The sequence below is a fragment of the Ambystoma mexicanum genome, chromosome 12 (assembly GCF_040938575.1).
Source record: "Ambystoma mexicanum isolate Mex_15411 chromosome 12, UKY_AmexF1_1, whole genome shotgun sequence".
In the NCBI taxonomy this organism is placed as follows: domain Eukaryota; kingdom Metazoa; phylum Chordata; class Amphibia; order Caudata; family Ambystomatidae; genus Ambystoma; species Ambystoma mexicanum.
In genome coordinates this window covers 1,063,507,375-1,063,524,788 of record NC_090936.1, presented here as the reverse complement: position 1 = coordinate 1,063,524,788, position 17,414 = coordinate 1,063,507,375, and the positions used below count along the sequence as shown (strand labels likewise).

Here is a 17,414-nt window from a genome sequence, read left to right as displayed (position 1 = left end):
CTTTAGAAGGCGGTGCACAAGAGAGTGCTTAAGGGGGAGGGGGAAGTTCCAGTGGTAAAGGAGTGATTTCAGAAATCCGCCAAAGCTGGAGCAAGGGTGTCTGTGGTCCTTGATAGCTCTGGATGAGCAGGGGAGGACCTGCTTTGATGCGACTTTCATAGATCGGACTAGTCTAGAAACATTGTCAGAGGTGAACAAGAGAAAGGAGGAGGCAAGACGGCCTCAGACGGGCCAGGAGTGGTAGAGGAGGAGGAAAGGGGAGGTAGAGGAAGAGTGGGTGGACAGGATGTCCTGAGATTTAGTAGTGAAATGAGAGGCCAAGGCTGTGCAGAGGGCCTGGGAGGGAGCATTAGAGGTAGAGACTGCAGCAGGATTGGCCAGCTCCTTGCAGATTTTGAAAAGTTCGGTCGAGTTGTTAGATGCCACAGAGCTGCGGGCTTGGATGTAGGCTCTCTTCTTAGAGAGGACAGAGAGTCTGTACTTCCTTTGGAGCAGGCGGCAGGCCAGTTTGTCAGGGGGTGCGCCCAATGCCCTCCACTTCCTCTCTGCCGCCCTACACTTGCGTTTAAGGGCGGCAAGGTTGGAATCGTACCAAGAGCTGCACTTGGATTTGGGCTTCAAGCTGATCCTCATGACAGGGGCATGGACATCCAGAGTGTTAGAGAGATGAAGGTTAGAGAGGGCTGTGCCTGGGTGCCAGTCAGCCAAAGGTGCAGGAGGGGGAGAGAAAGTAGTGGCAAAAGCCTCAACTGACACACGCTGTGGTGAAGAGAGAGAGGTGGGAAGAAAGGAGAAAGTGATCACTCCAAGACAGAGGAGTTGTGAGGAGAAGGGGAGTTCTGAGGAGATCAGAACATCCAGGGTGTGCCCTGCAGAGTGAGTTGGGCTAGAGGAAAGAATAGAGGGAGAGAGAATCACAGAGGCTGCAGAAGAGTCCTGAAGAAGGGCTGGTAGCATCCAGGTGGATGTTCAAGTCTCAGAGGAGAAGTTGGGAGGTAGAGGCAAGGAGCGAGGAGGAGAGGTCAGCCCACTCGGAGAGGAAGAGGGCAACCTGGCCGGGCGGCTTGTAGATAGCTCACACAGTGAGAGACTGGCCAGGAGAGATAGAGAGCATGCAGACCAGGCATTCAAAGGAGAAGTGCTGCATTGGAATGATAGAAGCAGGGATCCACTCTGGGAAAATCAAGGCTACACCCCAACCAGAACACTATGTTCTGGGTTCAGAGAGGATCTTGTAGCCATCAGGAAGGAGAGTGTCAAAACTCGTGACAGAGCTGGCCGTGAACCAAGTCTCAGTGAGACAGAGTACATCAAAATCAAGCTCTTCCAGGAGATGCCAGATGTCGGAGGAGTGTTTGACAGCCAGAGGTTCACCCTGCGGAAGTGTGAAGGTGCCAGAGTATGGGCAGGGGAGGAAGGAAGAGAAGGCAGGGTATTCGTAGATGGAGAAGGGAGTGCCAGGGGAGTGGCAGAGGAGGGAGGTAACAGGGTGGCCAGAGAAGCATCAGGGGGTGCCGAAGAGGTGGCAGAGGAGCCAGAGAGGGGTAAGAAGGGATAGTAGTAGAGGAAAGGAAGTTAAGGCGCGGGAAGCAACTATCAAAGAGGAGGAGATTGGCCTGAGGGCAGTGGACCAAGACAGTGCCATTTAAGTAGACATTAATGATGAGCTTAGAGGAGTGGAAGTAGGGCCAGGAGTGCCTCCCACCGAGTACCACTATTAATGGGAGAAGAGGAAAAAGGAGAGGGAACAGAGACCATATGGGGGGGTCCATAGGCCTGGAGAGGGAACGACAAAGAGTACGTCAGTAAGGGTCTGCCTGGAGGAAGCACTGGTATGGGTATCGGTGATGGGGAGGCCTGGGTTGGAGACGAGGATGTCCCTTTTCAACAACTTCATCCTGCCAGACTTGGTGAGAGGTATAGGATAGTCGATAGAAAAGCAGTAAGAAAAGATAGGTGAGACAGAGAACACCATAGAAGGTGCAAGGAGGAAAGTGGGCGGGTGAGGGGAGCCAAGGCAGGCATGGGGGTCAGGGAGAACACAGAGGTGGGGTAAATTGAGGGAAGGCACTGTGGGGGACATGAAAGTGAGGGGCCACAACAAAGAACAGACCTACAAATCAGATGCAGTACAGAACCATCAGAAAGAAAAGAGGACAACAGGGAACCTAGAAGTAGAGAATGCAGAAGTTAGTACAGAACCAGGCAAAGCACAAATCACAACAGGGAACCTGGAAGTAAGGAAAGCATATGTAATACAGGACCAAAAGCAGAACACCGAGGTCAGCAGGGAACCTAGAAGTGAAGAATGGCAATTGCAATGTGATGCCACAAACTGTGGATAGCAACACAATATCAGGAACTGTAGAGAGCAAACACTAAGTCAATACAATCAACAAAACGTTCAACAAGGCACAGAACACAACAGGAACCTAGAAGAAGACTGCAGACAATGCAAAGTAATTCCATAAAAACAGTGGCGCACAAGACAGTGTCAGAATGGTACACAATAGATTGAAGAGGGAAGGGCTCAGATGCAAGGGAAAGGAAGGTAAACACAGAGGGGGGACAGAACAGGATGCAGGGACCTACACTGCAAGGGAGCGCATGTAGCCAAGTTGTTTAAGTATTTGAGAGCACACACAGCGCAATACAAACACACACAGATTCGACTTTCCCAAAAGAGGGCGGGGGGAGGCTAGGTTTTCAGTACAACACAATACAACGCACCCTGATTTCACTTACCTGATCAGTCGCAGTAGGTCGACAGCTGAAAGCTAGGTGCTACCACAGCGGACACCGGCAGACACCACTGGAGCTGTCCTTAGCCTCGGGTCCTTGGCCGAGGGCGCTGCCACAGCAGGGGGTGTCTTTGTTGGCTGTTTTAAAGGGCCCGCCAACCAATCGGAGTGCGGTGGGATGGAAGGGGGGGTGCAACAAACAAGGAAGCAACCGGGACAAAGGGAGGGGCCAGTGGGCACCCAGACGCTGCGCGACAAAGCTTTTACAAATGTACAACTTACTGTGCCACAGAGCACCTGTCCTCACCCCAGCACCAGAGAAGTTGGCGTTGCCTGATGATGGCGAGGATGGCCTGTGGGGACGGAAGGAGTAAAACCTGCTGTCTGGGCAGGCGTTTGGGCCCTGGGTCCTGCTGGTCCGAACAGGTTATTGCTCTTTTCTTAATCTGCCCTTCGCTTCAGACGCTGTTTCGAACTGTATACAGTAGTAATACATTTTAAAGGAATAACCAACATACCGAACATTTTGCTTCAACACTTTTCCAAATGTTGCCTTCTTATGATATGGCATTTGTAACGCGCCTATACACAAGTGTTTCAAGGCGCGACGAGGCGGGGGGGAGGGGGCAGAGGGGAGACAGACAACGATCCTACTAGGCCAGGTGTCATTCAGATCGCACAAGTGCAAAGGTAGAGGGGTAGGGAAAAGTGCAAGGGGTAAACAGAGAGGGGAAAGTGCAGTACAGGGTTAGTAGAATACAGGATAAATAATAAGGGCCAGTTGGTGGCAAGTGCAAGGTAAGTGCAGACAAGTGCTGGGAGGAGGGGCTGTAGGGATACAGAGACAGTCCCGCAGTGCAGGGGTTGCCAGAGAGGCAGTGCAGGGGAGAGTGGCTGGGCCAAGGACCGAGATCGGTGAGTGGCCCAGTTGCAGATTCAGTGCAGTTTCAGTAATATTCGCAGGGGAGATGGGGAGTGAAAGTGGAGGCAAAGAGGAAGGTTTTGAGGTGCTTCTGGAACCGGAGATGGTTCTCCTCAAGTTTCAGGGAGGCAGGAAGGCTGTTCCAGAGGGAGGCCCCTACTGCGGAGAGAGATCTGCCCCTCCATCTCGTTGCTTGGAGAAGCGGCTGACCCTGAGGGAGTTGGAGGCGGATGAGCGAAGAGCTCGAGAATGGAGATATTTAGGAAGAGAGAGTTGAAGGTATTTTGGCCCAAGTCCCCAGAAGGCCTTGTGGACAATGCAGAGGGTTTTGAACTTAATCCTCGCAGCCACTGGAAGCCAGTGTAGTGATTTCAGTCCTGGAGAGATACGGTCCCTGGGCTTGTGGCCAAGGACAAGTCTCGCAGTCCTGTTCTGGATGAGTTGCAGAGGGCGGAGAGTAGAGGCAGGCAGATTTAGATAGAGGCTGTTAGAGTAGTCCAGCTTCGGGAGAACCAGGGCTCTAGAGACGGTGAGCTTCTGGGAAAAGAAGAGGAAAGGAAGGATACCTCTGAGTGTGGAGTCGAAGATGACCCCAAGGTTTTTTGCCTTGAAGGTAGGAGCAGGAAGTACCTACTGTAGTGAATCGGGCAGAGCATCAGTAAATGATGGTGTCTACGGAGAATTATTTTTGCATCCAAACATAGACAACAATCTTGCCCCAGACAAATGAGGAATCCATGGAAAATGTGGTAGCAGTGGGTTCAACAGTGTGTATTTGTATAGCCGGACAAACATACACACACACATACATATATACATTCAACTTTATATATATATATATATATATATATATATATATATATATATATATATATATATATATATATATATATATATAGATTAAGAATACGATCAGTAGTCAAAGTAAGTCAACCCTATTACACATTAAGAATGCAGTCAGCTATTCTTGGGGAGTAAAACCAGGGTATATATACTTTTTGAATACAGTCAGTATTTCAAGGGTAGAAGACCCTGTCAGTCGTGCAATGAAACTCAGTTATGAAATCTAACAAATCAACTCTGTTAGAAGTTTTCCTTGTAACCTTACTTCGATGGACCGTGTTTCTCCTGCAGATTCCTCATCTGATAGATATTCCCTCCAGCTTTGCTGCTTTGGAATTGTTTTCGATAGGGAGCGTAGTGGACCTCGGCCCGGCCGTCAACTTTTGAGCCGTCTTGCTCGGCGTCTGGTCACCTGCTCCAGACGTAACGTCAGGCGTCCTATAAGTAGCGAGTCACTATGCCCCACCCTCAGTTCCTTTTTTCTGTGTGCTAACACGTTGCTTTAGAAACTCAGAAAACGTAAATTTTTTCATAAATCCCTGATGCAAGATGTTGGTCGCACAAGTGGCGGTTTCAAGCAGTGTTCAGATTGTGTCACCAAGATGTCCCTTGCAGACCCACACAAGTTGTGTCTCTGGTGCCTCGGCACGGGTACGGAACTGACGGGTGTCTGTCGTGCGCCAAGATGCAACCGAACTCTCTTCACGACCAAGCTGCAAAACTCGCTCTGGGTCGACCACCCTCAAAATCTCTGGCGCGGTAGACGGTTCGGACTTCAGAAGCCAAAACAGTGGGGCATACCCCTGAAAACACCGGCGGAAGAAGAAAAGGTCGCACTCGAGGAGCCACTCTTCCTTGTTTTCGTCACGATAAAAAGAAAAGGCACCACCGCCATCATCGGGATTGCGAGTCGTCGACGGAAAAAGGTAAGCCGTCGGCTGGTCCTACCACCCGCCACGAGTGGGAGAATTTCAAATCCATGATGCTTTAAATGTTCAAGCAGCATGCTGCAGTTGGCGCGGCTCCCAACACTGTGCATCATGCCTCAAAGACCAGAGCAGTGCTCGGTGTACTCGACCACCCTCTAGTGCCCCAGTACGGACTATGTCGGTGCCGATTAATCTTTCGATGTTAAAAGATATACTATGGAAGCCGGATTACCCCTGTGCATCCAAGGATGTTGACGCTACTGTGTCTCAATCTCGATTGACACCAACATTCACCATCAGAGTGCCAAAAGACAAATCGTTGACGGTTGTCAACAGTCTTTACACCTCAACCCCGGTCCGAATTCTTCAAGACCATGACTGGTATCTTCGGCGATCACGATGTCGATGACCAAGATGTCGCCCCAATGTTCTTGGGTTCAGGTGTGGTTGACTATTTTGACGACCAGAATAAACTTCTACAACTAGCTCAAGGCCTGCAAGACGCCAGTGGTCTGGAAACTTCGCCCAACCTAGAATTTCAGCATTCCCAGCCCTATCTTCACACTATAACTAAATACAGATCTCTGGTAGAAAAAGGTTATTGACACCCTGGGATTGCACTCAACAGTGACGCCTCCACAAGGTCATGGCCTTACCGACATCCTAGAGGAATGTCCTGCCACTGTACTTCATATGCCTCTGAACCCAGCCATTGCCGATCCTTTGACAGCTATTTGGCAAACCCCATGTTCCATTCCTCCGGTCGGCTCCACAATTTCCGGGAAGTACGGCTGGCTAGAGGAGACCTCTCATACCTCTGCTCTCACCCTTCCCCGCTTGTTATGCAAGTTGCTACAGTCTCTTCAAGACCTGCATCATCTACCTCAACTCTGCCCCCAGACAGGGAAGCAAAATAAGTAGATGCCTTGTCAAAGAAGGGATTCAGTTTGGGTAGCATGGCCCTCAAAGCTACCAATGTGGCAAGTGGTTTTTCCAAATACTCCTTCGGTCTTAGGACGGCAGTGGAAAATACTGTATTTCCCAGAAGGAGAGATGCGCAAAGACTACCTACAGCTAGTGGAAGATGGGAAGGAAGTGGCCAAGCAGTCGCTGCGAACAGGCCTGGACATCGCCGACTGTGTGGGCTGAAATATGGCTTCGGCCATAATGTTGAGAAGGCCGGCCTACTTGAAAACCTCTGGTTTTTCACCTAACGTCCAAGTAAAACTTTTGGCCATGCCCTTCGAGGGCCATCTTTTCGGCCACAAAGCCGACGATTCCGTGGAAAAGTTCAAAGAATCAAAACTTGCTGCCAAATCCTTAAACCGAGCTGCGCATCCGACCAAACCGGTTTTTAGCTTCGCCTCTAGGGCGCAGGCTTACAGGAGATATGCTCCTTATGGCAGAAGAGCACAGCTTCCACTGGCCAGTCAAGGGCAGAAGCATTTCTCGTGCTCAGGATGGGGCAGAGGGGCTTCTAGAGGTCAATAGCAGCGGCGGGGCAACCCAGCCTCTGAAGCTGCTTTGATTTCCCCTCTCAGCGCACCGGTTGGAGGACGGCTGACGGAGCACTTGCTCCAGTGACAGGGAATACTTCTGATGCCTGGGCTTTACAGCTCATTCAATGGGGTTAGTCTGCCATTTCTAAGAGAACCACCGAACACACCACCCTCGTCTCCAATCCAACCGGGGCAGGAGCTCCAGGAAGAACTGAGAGCCCTGTTGCTGAAGGGTGCCGTGGAAGTCGTACCTCCTGAACAGAGGATTGGGTTGGTATTCCCGGTATTTCCTGGTGCCCAAGAAAGGAGGTCTCATCCCATTCTGGACCTCCGGGCCTTGAACAAGTTCTTGAGGAAAGACAAACTCAGGATGGTGACGTTGAGAGAGGTTCTCTACGCTCTCAAACTCAAGGGCTGGCTTTTGTCCATAGACCTACATGACGCCTATTTCCATGTGCCAATCCATCAAAAGCACAGGAAGTTCCTAAGGTTCACCGTAAGAGATACGTACTATCAGTTCAAGGTGCTTCCCTTTGGTCTTTTCTCTGCTCCAATGGTCTTCATCAATCTCATAGCGGTAGTTGCGGCTCTCCTCAGGAGATCCGGAGTCCACGTATTTCCATATCTGGACAACTGGCTGATCCGAGGGAAGTCTGTAGTGTATGTCTTGTCCCATCTGCAGGACACCTGCTCGCTGCTGCACAGGCTGGGCTTTTCCCTAAACTTAAAGAAGTCCCACATGACACCAGTCCAACGACTCCAGTTCATCTAAGCAGTCCTAGATACCCGGGTGGGGGGGGAAGGCCTTCCAGCCAGAGTAGAGGGTAGTCTGCTTGACACAGATGGTGGATCTATTCAGGAACAAAGCCACTCTACCAGCGGCTTCCTTCTTCCGCCTTCTAGGGCTCATGGCTTCCTGCATTTTTCTAGTCCCAGAGGCCAGGTTTCACATGAGATCCCTGCAATGATTCCTGAGGAATCTGTGGTCTCAGTACCTTGGCACTATCTCAGATATCCTCAGTGTCCGCGTCAGTGGTCAATGACCTGTCCTGATGAGCGGACCACAACAGTCTTTTGGCAGGGGAACCCTTCTGGCCTCCTTTCAGACCCAAGTTGTCACAGATGCATCCTTGAAGGGTTGGGGCGTTCACTGCGAGGATTTGCAGTGCCACCTGGCTTCTGTCGTCTGGTCAACGACAGAAGCCAGGTGGCACATCAACAGGCTGGAGTTATGTGCTATCAGTTTAGCCCTGAAAGCATTTGCCCCGTCTCTACAGGAAAAGCATGTCATCGTTCTGCATTACCTCAACAAGCAAGGTGATGTGCACTCCCGCTCCCTCTGTACGGAGGCAATGATGGTTTGATTGTGGTAGCTGAGAACAGGATCTGGTTTGGTCTCAGCTGTTCATCTGGCCGGCACAGAGAACAAAGTAGTGGATGCTCTGAGCAGGCAGAGCATGGTCTCACACGAGTGGGAAGTGTGCCAGGAAGTCCTGGAGGAGGTCTTCTCTCTCTGGGGTACCCCGGTAGTGTATCTTTTTTCCATGGAATCCAACAGGAAGTGCAGACAGTTTTGCTCGAGGGAATTCCCAGCGAACGGTGCACTGGGCACATGTTCCTGGTGGATTGAACCTTCCCTCTTCACTACGCCTTCCCTGCGATTCCAGTCATCCCATGTGTTCTAAGGAGGTTGAATCGGTGTTGAGCAATCATGATCTTGATCGCCCCAGACCGGACAAGGAGAACGTGGCACTGGATCTGACCATCTGCACACCTCACTGGTTGCCTCAGTGCCCTTATCGCATCACCCAGTCGGAAGGTCAGGTATACCACCCAAATCCAGAGTTCATCAACCTACATGCGTTGCTCTTGAGGATGAGGTATGACGACTGGGACCACTCAGAGGAGGTACTTGAGGTGTTGCTGACTGCACGCAGACAGTCTACCAGATTTCTGTACGCGTGCAGGTGGCGAAGATGTGAGGCGTGGTGCAGGGAACGTGAGATCGATCCCACCACTACAGTGATGGAGATCCTTCTGTCACTGGCCTCGACAGGCCTTCAGGTTACCACAGTAAAGGATATTTGGCTGCCTTGTCTGTTCAAAAGGTCCCCGGTTCTTTCATTATGATCCCAGTTATGGACCAATTCCTGAAGGGTCTTATGAATATGTTTCCGCCAATTCCCTTTTTTGTCCCAGACTGGGATTTAAATCCAGGTCTGGCATTCTTGATGGCGGCTCCATTTGAGCCCCTGCATTCCTCTTCTTTGAGACAGTTATCAGCCTTTTTGGTTGCTATCATGTCAGCCAGGTGAGTTCGCAAGCTACAGGACTTGTTGCAAGCCCACATTCCTGCGTTTTTTTGGGGGAAAAGGTTTCCCTTAAAGTAAGGCTTGGTTTTCTTCCGAAGGTGGTTTCTGAGTTCCACCTTTCTCAGTCCATTTAACTACTGTTACTCTTCCCTGCACCACACCCTTCTAAGGAGGGTGACTGGTTCCACCACTTAGATCCCAAAAGAGACTTGAGCTTTTAAGTCACTAGGACATCTGAGTTCTGGAAATCTGACCAGCTGTTCGTGGCCCATTCTTTTTCCCACATGGGTCTAGCGGTAACAAAGCAGACTTTCTCGTTGAATTGTTCTTTGCATCGCTGAATGTTAAGTCTGCAGGCAGGGAGCTGCCTCGCAGTATCGGCGCACACTCGACAAGAAGGGTTTTTGAGGTCTACAGCCCTGCAGAGGGGAGTTCCCATTAGGGGACATCTGTCGTGTGGCCACATGGTCGTCCTTGCACACATTTACCAGGCACTATTCACTATTGCCTGGATGTTGCACGTTATGGTAGGGAAGTTCTGCAAAATCTGCTACTGTAAAACTTTTTGCCCACCTCTGGTCCTAATTATTGGGGAGTCTATCAGATGAGGAAACTGCTTGAGAAAAGCAATCCATTGAAGGAGAAATTACTTACCGTATTGTTCTTTCTATGGATTCTTCTCCTGCAGATTCCTTCACGCCCCTCCCTTACATCCGTGCTCAGAATGTTCTTGTGGCTTGGTGCATCTGTCTAAGCGAAGGGATGCCTGGTGATGGCTCCGAGGTGACTGTTCCTTTCTGGCTAGTTTCTTGCCTTTTTCAAAAAAATAAAGAAAAATAAATCTCTATTTTTTTTCCCACTTAATTCTTGGATATTCACCAAGATTTTTACAGGCTAGTTAGGCTTGTCTCCCATCGTTTTCCTCTGCAGCAATCAAAAACGGGGAAAAAAGGGTGAACTGAGGTACGGGCATAGTGAAGTGGTGTATATATACTACGACTGACATGTCCGGAACCAACGATCGAGCACCGAGTAAGACGTATCGGCGATTGACAGCCGAGTCGAGGTCCACTAGACCCCTGTCGAAAGGTTTCAGAGCAGCTGAGCTGGATGAGGATATCTATCAGATGAGGAATCTGTGTTAGAAGAATCCATAGAAAGAACATTACAGTAAGTAATTTCTCCTTCTGTGCAAGTGAACTCTAGTTCAGAATATTCTTTTTCTATGAAAATCTGTACATCTGCTATGTTAGTTGCTGAATCCAGTATAGCAGATATTGGCTCTTTGGTAATGGAATATATAAAATAATTTAGTTTGCAATAGTACTTTAAAATGTTTTAACGTGTATTATATAATGGACAGCTGAAAGATTGGGATATAATCCACGGGTACAGGGACTACACTTTTAAATTAAGACAAACGATTGGCCACTTTACTTGCGTCACTGGATATTTTTGTTATAATATTTAAAGATACATTTCTGTCTTGTACTGGGAGAATAATGGTGAACTCCAACTTGTCATTTCAACACCGTGAAAGCAATGACCCGGAGGGTGAGACTGCCTGCAGGGTCCTCGGATTTACCCATGCTGGAGATATGGCCTAGCTCCAACAAAGGTCATCCTTCAGTAAACCTCATCTGTTAGATTATACAACATGCTTTTGGAAAGGGCTGCCTGGCTCTTTCGAGAATGGCATGCATTAATTGTGCCTCCGAAGTATTACACACACTAGGGAGTTGGCAAGTATCTCACCCTCATATGTTGGACTAAATGGAAATCTGAAGAATGTTATAGCTGATTGCATAATGCAGACAGCAGGGAGTCTACAGCATTTTCATTTGGGCCGTTAGTTGGTCAAGGAAGAGGGGTTCTACTATGTGGTCCTTTAAAAATATGGGTTTACATTTCTGAGTTTTATGGAGCCAGGTAGAGAGTGCTTATATTAACAGAAAATTGCTAATACCGTCTGTATTATCAAACGCTGTACATTGCAGTCAAGTAGCACCAATGGAGAAAAGTACACTTTACATCATAGCCCTGGTTAAAATTACTTAATGAAGTTTGCCCCTCTTGCAAACTGTGAATTTAAGTTTCACTCCTTTTACTCAAATTCCCTTTTGCCTCCTCGCAGGTGTGTATCGTGGTGGCTCTGATGTTTTGGTGAGGTCCAAGCTTGCCCTGGCTGACGCTGTGACCATGCAAGTGACAGTCCGAAGTAAAGATGAAACTGCCGTCGATGTTGTCCTGGCCTCTGTTGGTTAAAGTCTAGTGACCGCGGACCGAAGAGGGTGGATTTAGACGCAGCATCCCCAATCAGAATGCAACCAGTACAACAGACATCTACTTGCTAACTCCCTGTGCCGACATGACTAGGGTTTACCTCCAGTGTTCACAAATGGCCTTTAGATGCCAGGTCACAAAGTTTTAAAAGTCTCATCTATGTTCGATAACCTTTATATCACGTATGCCAAGTGTGTTCTTTACTTAAGAAGCGACAAGTCCCTTTCTAACCTTATTGTGCTGCACAGTAAAAATGCATTATGGACCCTTTAGAGGAATATCACGCAAAAGTAGGAGTACTTACTTTGTCTAACTGATATGCTTAGAAATGCAGTCTTTCTGTCTAGTGTGCTCAGTAAGCAGACCAGGCACGAAGAAGTGCTCTCAATACATACTTTTTCAAGATATTTCCATGGCATGGCAGATTCATTAAAATCTGAACCAGCCAGGTGAGCCAGATGATTGTGAGAGGCTGGAACAGGTGTTCACATAGAGGAGATATGTATGTTGAGGTGGTGTGTCGATGTTTCCTGACTGGAAGGCAACCTTCTAACTGAATGGCCCCAAGCAAGATCTTCACACCCAAATAAAGGTTGCTTAGTGCAAAACTGAATGCCCTACTCCACTCCTTGAGCTGACTTAACCTTGTCAAAGGTTCTAGGTGAGAGAAACGGTGAAGCATGTAGTTTCTGGGATAGATCTCTAGTTTCAAAGTCCCATGCACCTGCTCTGTAAACTGTGTATTATTTCAACTAGCAATGGACGTGTATGTCCTATTTTCAACATGCAGCAACTGATGTATATATTTGGCGATAAGGGTTTGTGTACAGCAAAGGAATAAATGGAACATGGGAGCGATGGCTGACACCTTTGGCGGTACAGTGAAACAGTTCCTCTGAATGCTCATCAAGGAGGAAAGCTTGACATTTATTCTTTTCTGAGAAGGACCTCCAATCTGACTGCAGTCTTATTCCTAACCGGTTTTGTAAACCATTTTCTAGAAATATTGTGACCAAAATGAATTCTTGGGTGGAGCAGTTTCTCCCTAAGATTTATACATGGAATCAGTGTGGTTTCAATAGCTATGGTTCCCAGCTGAATATCTTGCGGAATACTATGTTTTCAATCAAAATGCATGTTTTACCCACACTGTCCTTTTTTATTAACAGAAAGCAATGTGAAAGTGTCCCATTTCCATGCTTTGGAACATCTTGTTACATTTCAAGACCGGATCATTAAAAATAGATGTTTTATTTTCTTCACTTTTGTACCTGTTATTTTGGGGGGGAGTGGCAGTGTCAAACGGGTGATATTTTGAATGCACAAGCAGAGTGGTTGACTCTGTGGTTCAACTCATTCATGCTCCAAGACCTAATATAGCCTTCTTGAAAGAGGGCAGGGTCATAGCCCACTCCCCGTTTGGAGAGGATTGTTATGCCAAGCGATAATTCCCTTCTTGTGGTTAATACGGCTATTGGCATATTCTGCTGGTATTAGTAAAGATTTTGCGGTTGTGGTGGTGAAGTAAACATGCTAGTAAATTCAATATGGTTTTAAAAAACGAGGTTGTCCTTAAATGGTAAGAATTTTAACTGTACACTGTTGAACATGAACAATGTTGGTATGAGTTTGCTTTAGGTTTAGTCTTAGAGCCAACAGTTTTTCGTTTCAAATGTTAAGGATTTCAATCAGGCAATGCACCCGGGTCGCAGCCTAGCATGCAATGCAAAAATAAAAATACTTATTTATTGTGTCTATAGGTTCAATATTCTGAGTCATGTACCACTCATATCACACCCCTTCTCAAAATACCCCCAGGTCACAATGGACTAGGAATCAGGCTGGTTGGTATAGGTAATATTTATTTATTTAAAATTTGAATCAAACATGTTTTAATATATGTGGGGTGACAATACAAATCAGAAAGTAAGCAAGGCAACAGAATTCAATTCTAGCAACACAGAAGATAAAACACAAGGAAAATAACAGCTTTGGCTAGTCGAAAAGATGGCGCTTAAATTAAGATTTCCGCTGTCTGAACATTTCTCAACTCACAAAGAAACAATTCTACACAGATGTAAGTAAGTAGCAGGTATTCAGAAATAAAGAATAGTGTACAGGGTTTGAATGCAATCTTCCCTCCCCAAACAAGAGGGAAAAACGCTTTGTAAATTTTACACTTTGAAAATAGCACTTGAAAATGGCTGTGTGAAACAATGAAAAGTGTGCAAAAATCCTTAAATTGGTATAAATCTCTATGCAAGCAATTCTGAACAGATCCTAACAAACATAAGCTATCATATGAGCAACAGTACACACTTTGAATCAGAATAGAAGTTTGGAAATACTTTGAATGGGAAAACGCACATGTAAAACTTTAGCAAAATTGGGAATTCCCGCCTAAATTTCACTATGCGATTCTTAATAAAAATGGGTCAAATACAGGGTGCGGTCTTAGGGTAGGGATGTAGCTAAAGGTCTTAGGTTTAAGTCAGAGTTGAAATTAAGTCTCTAGCTATGAAATTGAGGAAGTTATGCATGTTTGAATGAGGGGTGTTTTGAGAAAAATAGAACAGAGAAAAACGGAAAATCGTTTTTAAAATGACAGGTTGCTTTTAGTTAAACTAGATAAATGGCTAAGAAAATGAAGAATGCCACCCGTGAATCTCCACAGTTACGCACGGCCGCTTGTAACCCTTCACGTGGCGGATACTATGTTTTCTTTATGGGAATTACTTTATTTAATCCAAATCACTAATGGCTTATGTTCAGGAAAAACAAATAAGAAAAAATTGATGCTAACACTAAGACTCACAGATAAAGTTGCAAGAATGGTTCTGACAAGATTATAGGTTCTTAGGTTAAAGATGGGATAGGTTGAGAGATGGGGATAGGACAAGGCAAGGCAAATATACTATGGTTTACCATGATTCCTATTGATACTTACAGTCCACTGTAATTTAAGATTGGACCGTTAGGGGTTCTGGTCATCCGGATCGGGTCTACAGACAGCAGTGCACCTCTGGTGGGATAGGTCAGCCGGCCGGTTCTGGTCAACGGACTGGTACCTCAAACTGGACTGGATTGGATTGGCCCTTCTGGTTGCTGGACACTGTAGATCAGTGGGATGGCGAGTTTCAGCAGGCAAGCATTAATGGTAGCAAGCCAGACTGGATCAGAATTATTTCCCTTAAGTTTTGGGATGGTTTCAGGATTTGGGCCTAGCTGAAAAAAAGTTTAGCAAATGCTGAGGCCTTGGCTTTGCAAAGAAATTTGGAATCGGGAACAAGATGAAGAATTCTGGAACAGGGCGCCACGCGGAAATCAGGATGGAGTCAGGAATCGGTGTATCCCTGTGTGTTGTGAGGTTCCCCTATTTATCCTGCCAAGTGACATCACTAAGTTTATGGTAGGGGCAGACTTACAACCCACACCCACAAGGCTATGGTTCCCGCCTTGCTTTTTGCTGGTAGGATGACAGAAAGGGTTGTCATATTTTATGATATGACTTGGGAACCTCCCACAGTTATTTGGACCAAAATGTAACTTTCCCACAAACACATATTTATGTACTTATGCCCTCTAAGAAAATTGGATACATAAATTACACATTTTGTGGTTCACATTTAGATCCAACTCCTGGTTCGATGGGACCTGGCTTTGTCTTTCTGTGGAATTTTGACAATTTTAATCATAAAGGTTTGGCCTAACAATTCCTAATTCGGTACATATATGTGCTATCACCCCTAGAACATGGATACAAAATATTAGATTTGCAGCATTAATAGTTTCTGCGCAATTATTCTTTTGTTCCTTACGCAGTAAGAAATCCTAATAAGTCTTCAAATGGGTAGCATAAGTTAATGTTAAAGGATATTTGTACCACGTACTATCGCCACCGGAGTGGTCCCCTGCCGCTCTGGCGGCTCTGAAAAAGGGAGAAGGAGTGAGTTAGTGGGAATAAGCTGGAAAACTGCAAGAGAGCAGTGAGGTGCTGTTGGCAGCCTCAGCCCGGTGGGACCGTTGGCTGGGTTAGGGGTGTTTTACGGTCGGTAGTCGTCATGTGCTGTTGTGCAAGTCTGTGTGGTTTGTTTTGTTGTTGCAGTGTGGTGAAGTATGTGCCTTTTGCTGTGCTTAAGGTTTGTGGTTGTGTTTGGTTAGAGTTTGAGAGGTGTATGCAGAGGGATGAAATTGTTAGTGTATTGGTCTTTGGTATTGCTGTCCTTACAGTTGTGTCTAGGTGTGATGCTTGCTATCATTCGCTATTCCATATGAGTGGGGTACATGCTAACATTCACATCTCTGTCTAGATGCAACCCCAGCTAAGGTTAAGAATTCCATCTAAGTGTGGCACATGCTAAGTTCAAATTTACATGTATGTACATTTCACTCGTTTTCTTATTTTTGCTGCCAAGTTAAATGTCATGAAGTTCTGTGGCAAAATGAGCAATTTAACCCAAAGTCACAGGTCCGTTTTTTTTTCTTCCCAAGTGTGAGCAAGTGGCCAGTCCTTTGAAGTTCACTGAGAAGCCTCTTCCAGCATCCTGCCCCTCCTCTGGGAGGATGGGTGTCCAAGCCTTCTATTGTCTTTGCCTGAAACAAAGATGAATGTCTAATGATGGCCATTGTTGTGAGTATGCAAGGCCTCCCAGCAGCAATTAGGCCTTCCTGCCAGCAGTGAAGTGTCAACCTGAAGTGTCACCTTTCCCAGGCTGAGGACTGACGAGCAGAATTGTTTTTTTTAATAGTTGATTAACTCCAAGCTGGGTTACTTTAAGTTTTACCTACATCTTTCATTAAAACATTTAAAATGAATACAGTTTATAGGTGGATTGTTACATGTTGCAATTTTTGCTGCATTTTTCCCATGGAATTGAAAACACATGTTCCTGGGCTGCCTTTTCCTTAGATACATTTCATAACTGCTGTCAGTCAATGAGGCCTGGTTCCTCTGAGCCACAGTGGGTGATCCTGACTTTTCAGTACCCTTTTACTCTCAATGGATCAATGAAAATAAATGGCTATAGCGCCAAAACAGCACTTTTGAAGGTTCCAAAGCTAACATTTTAAAAGGCATTTTCGGTTTTCAGCACAATTCTGCTGCCGCGCTCCATGTTAAGCGTAACAGAGCCCACTGACATGCTCCTGCAGTGATAACTCTGTTTTCACCCCCACTTTGACTGTGTGTGGCAGGGGTGCAGCCTTTCCTTGTTTGTGACCCAAACGAGGTTTTGCAAATCTTGGTGCGCACAAGAGTCAGCGCATCCATCTTAGGCTGTTTCTTTCACCATTTGTGAAGTGATGCAGTGGGGCACATTGGAATGGGTCAAAATATCCCACGCAAAAGTGAAAGAATTGTTCCATGTTTTAGCGTTCACTTTGTTAAAGTAGGTTTGAGTATCTTTTTGATAGGAATATTGCTGGAAAAATTGCATTGCTGTTTCATGAGTGAAGAAAATGTATTTCTGTTAATTCCATGGTTGCTTCTGAGGTCACCAAGTGCGGAATGCAATCAACATCAGTTACTGATTATATTCTGATGGGCAGAGAGGTCAATGATGATTAGTCCATTTGTTTCCACAGCATGGGGTTCCTCCTGACCATCGAATAGCTGTGAAGCTGAGAAGCATGCCTGTGGTAGAAAATCAAGTTCAGGCATTTTGTTAAACCTAACTCCTTTAAATCAGGTTTTGAAACCCTGGTGTAATCCGGTCTAGACAGAAATCAATCTTTTCTTTAAATTTCCCGTCACATGGCAGTACAAGTTATCAAGGTCAAAGTAATAGCAGATAACCTGTGACAGTTTCCCAAAATCAAAACCCACCGCTCCCAACCCTCCCTGAGAGAGAGTGGTTAAAAAAAGGGAAAGAAGAAAAGGAGAGCAA

At 46.5% G+C, this 17,414-nt stretch overlaps 1 protein-coding gene across 2 annotated transcripts in view; it reads left to right on the top strand.

Annotated features, from left to right (window-relative positions):
- COPG2 (COPI coat complex subunit gamma 2) overlaps positions 1-12,791 on the top strand; it is a 621,430-nt gene extending 608,639 nt beyond the window's left edge. For both annotated transcript variants that reach the window (XM_069629620.1, XM_069629619.1), the window contains one exon: positions 11,381-12,791. In XM_069629620.1, the coding sequence (XP_069485721.1) occupies positions 11,381-11,511 (131 nt within the window). In that variant the 3' untranslated portion in view covers positions 11,512-12,791. The remainder of the gene's footprint in view (positions 1-11,380) is intronic.
- The last annotated feature ends 4,623 nt before the right edge of the window (positions 12,792-17,414 follow it).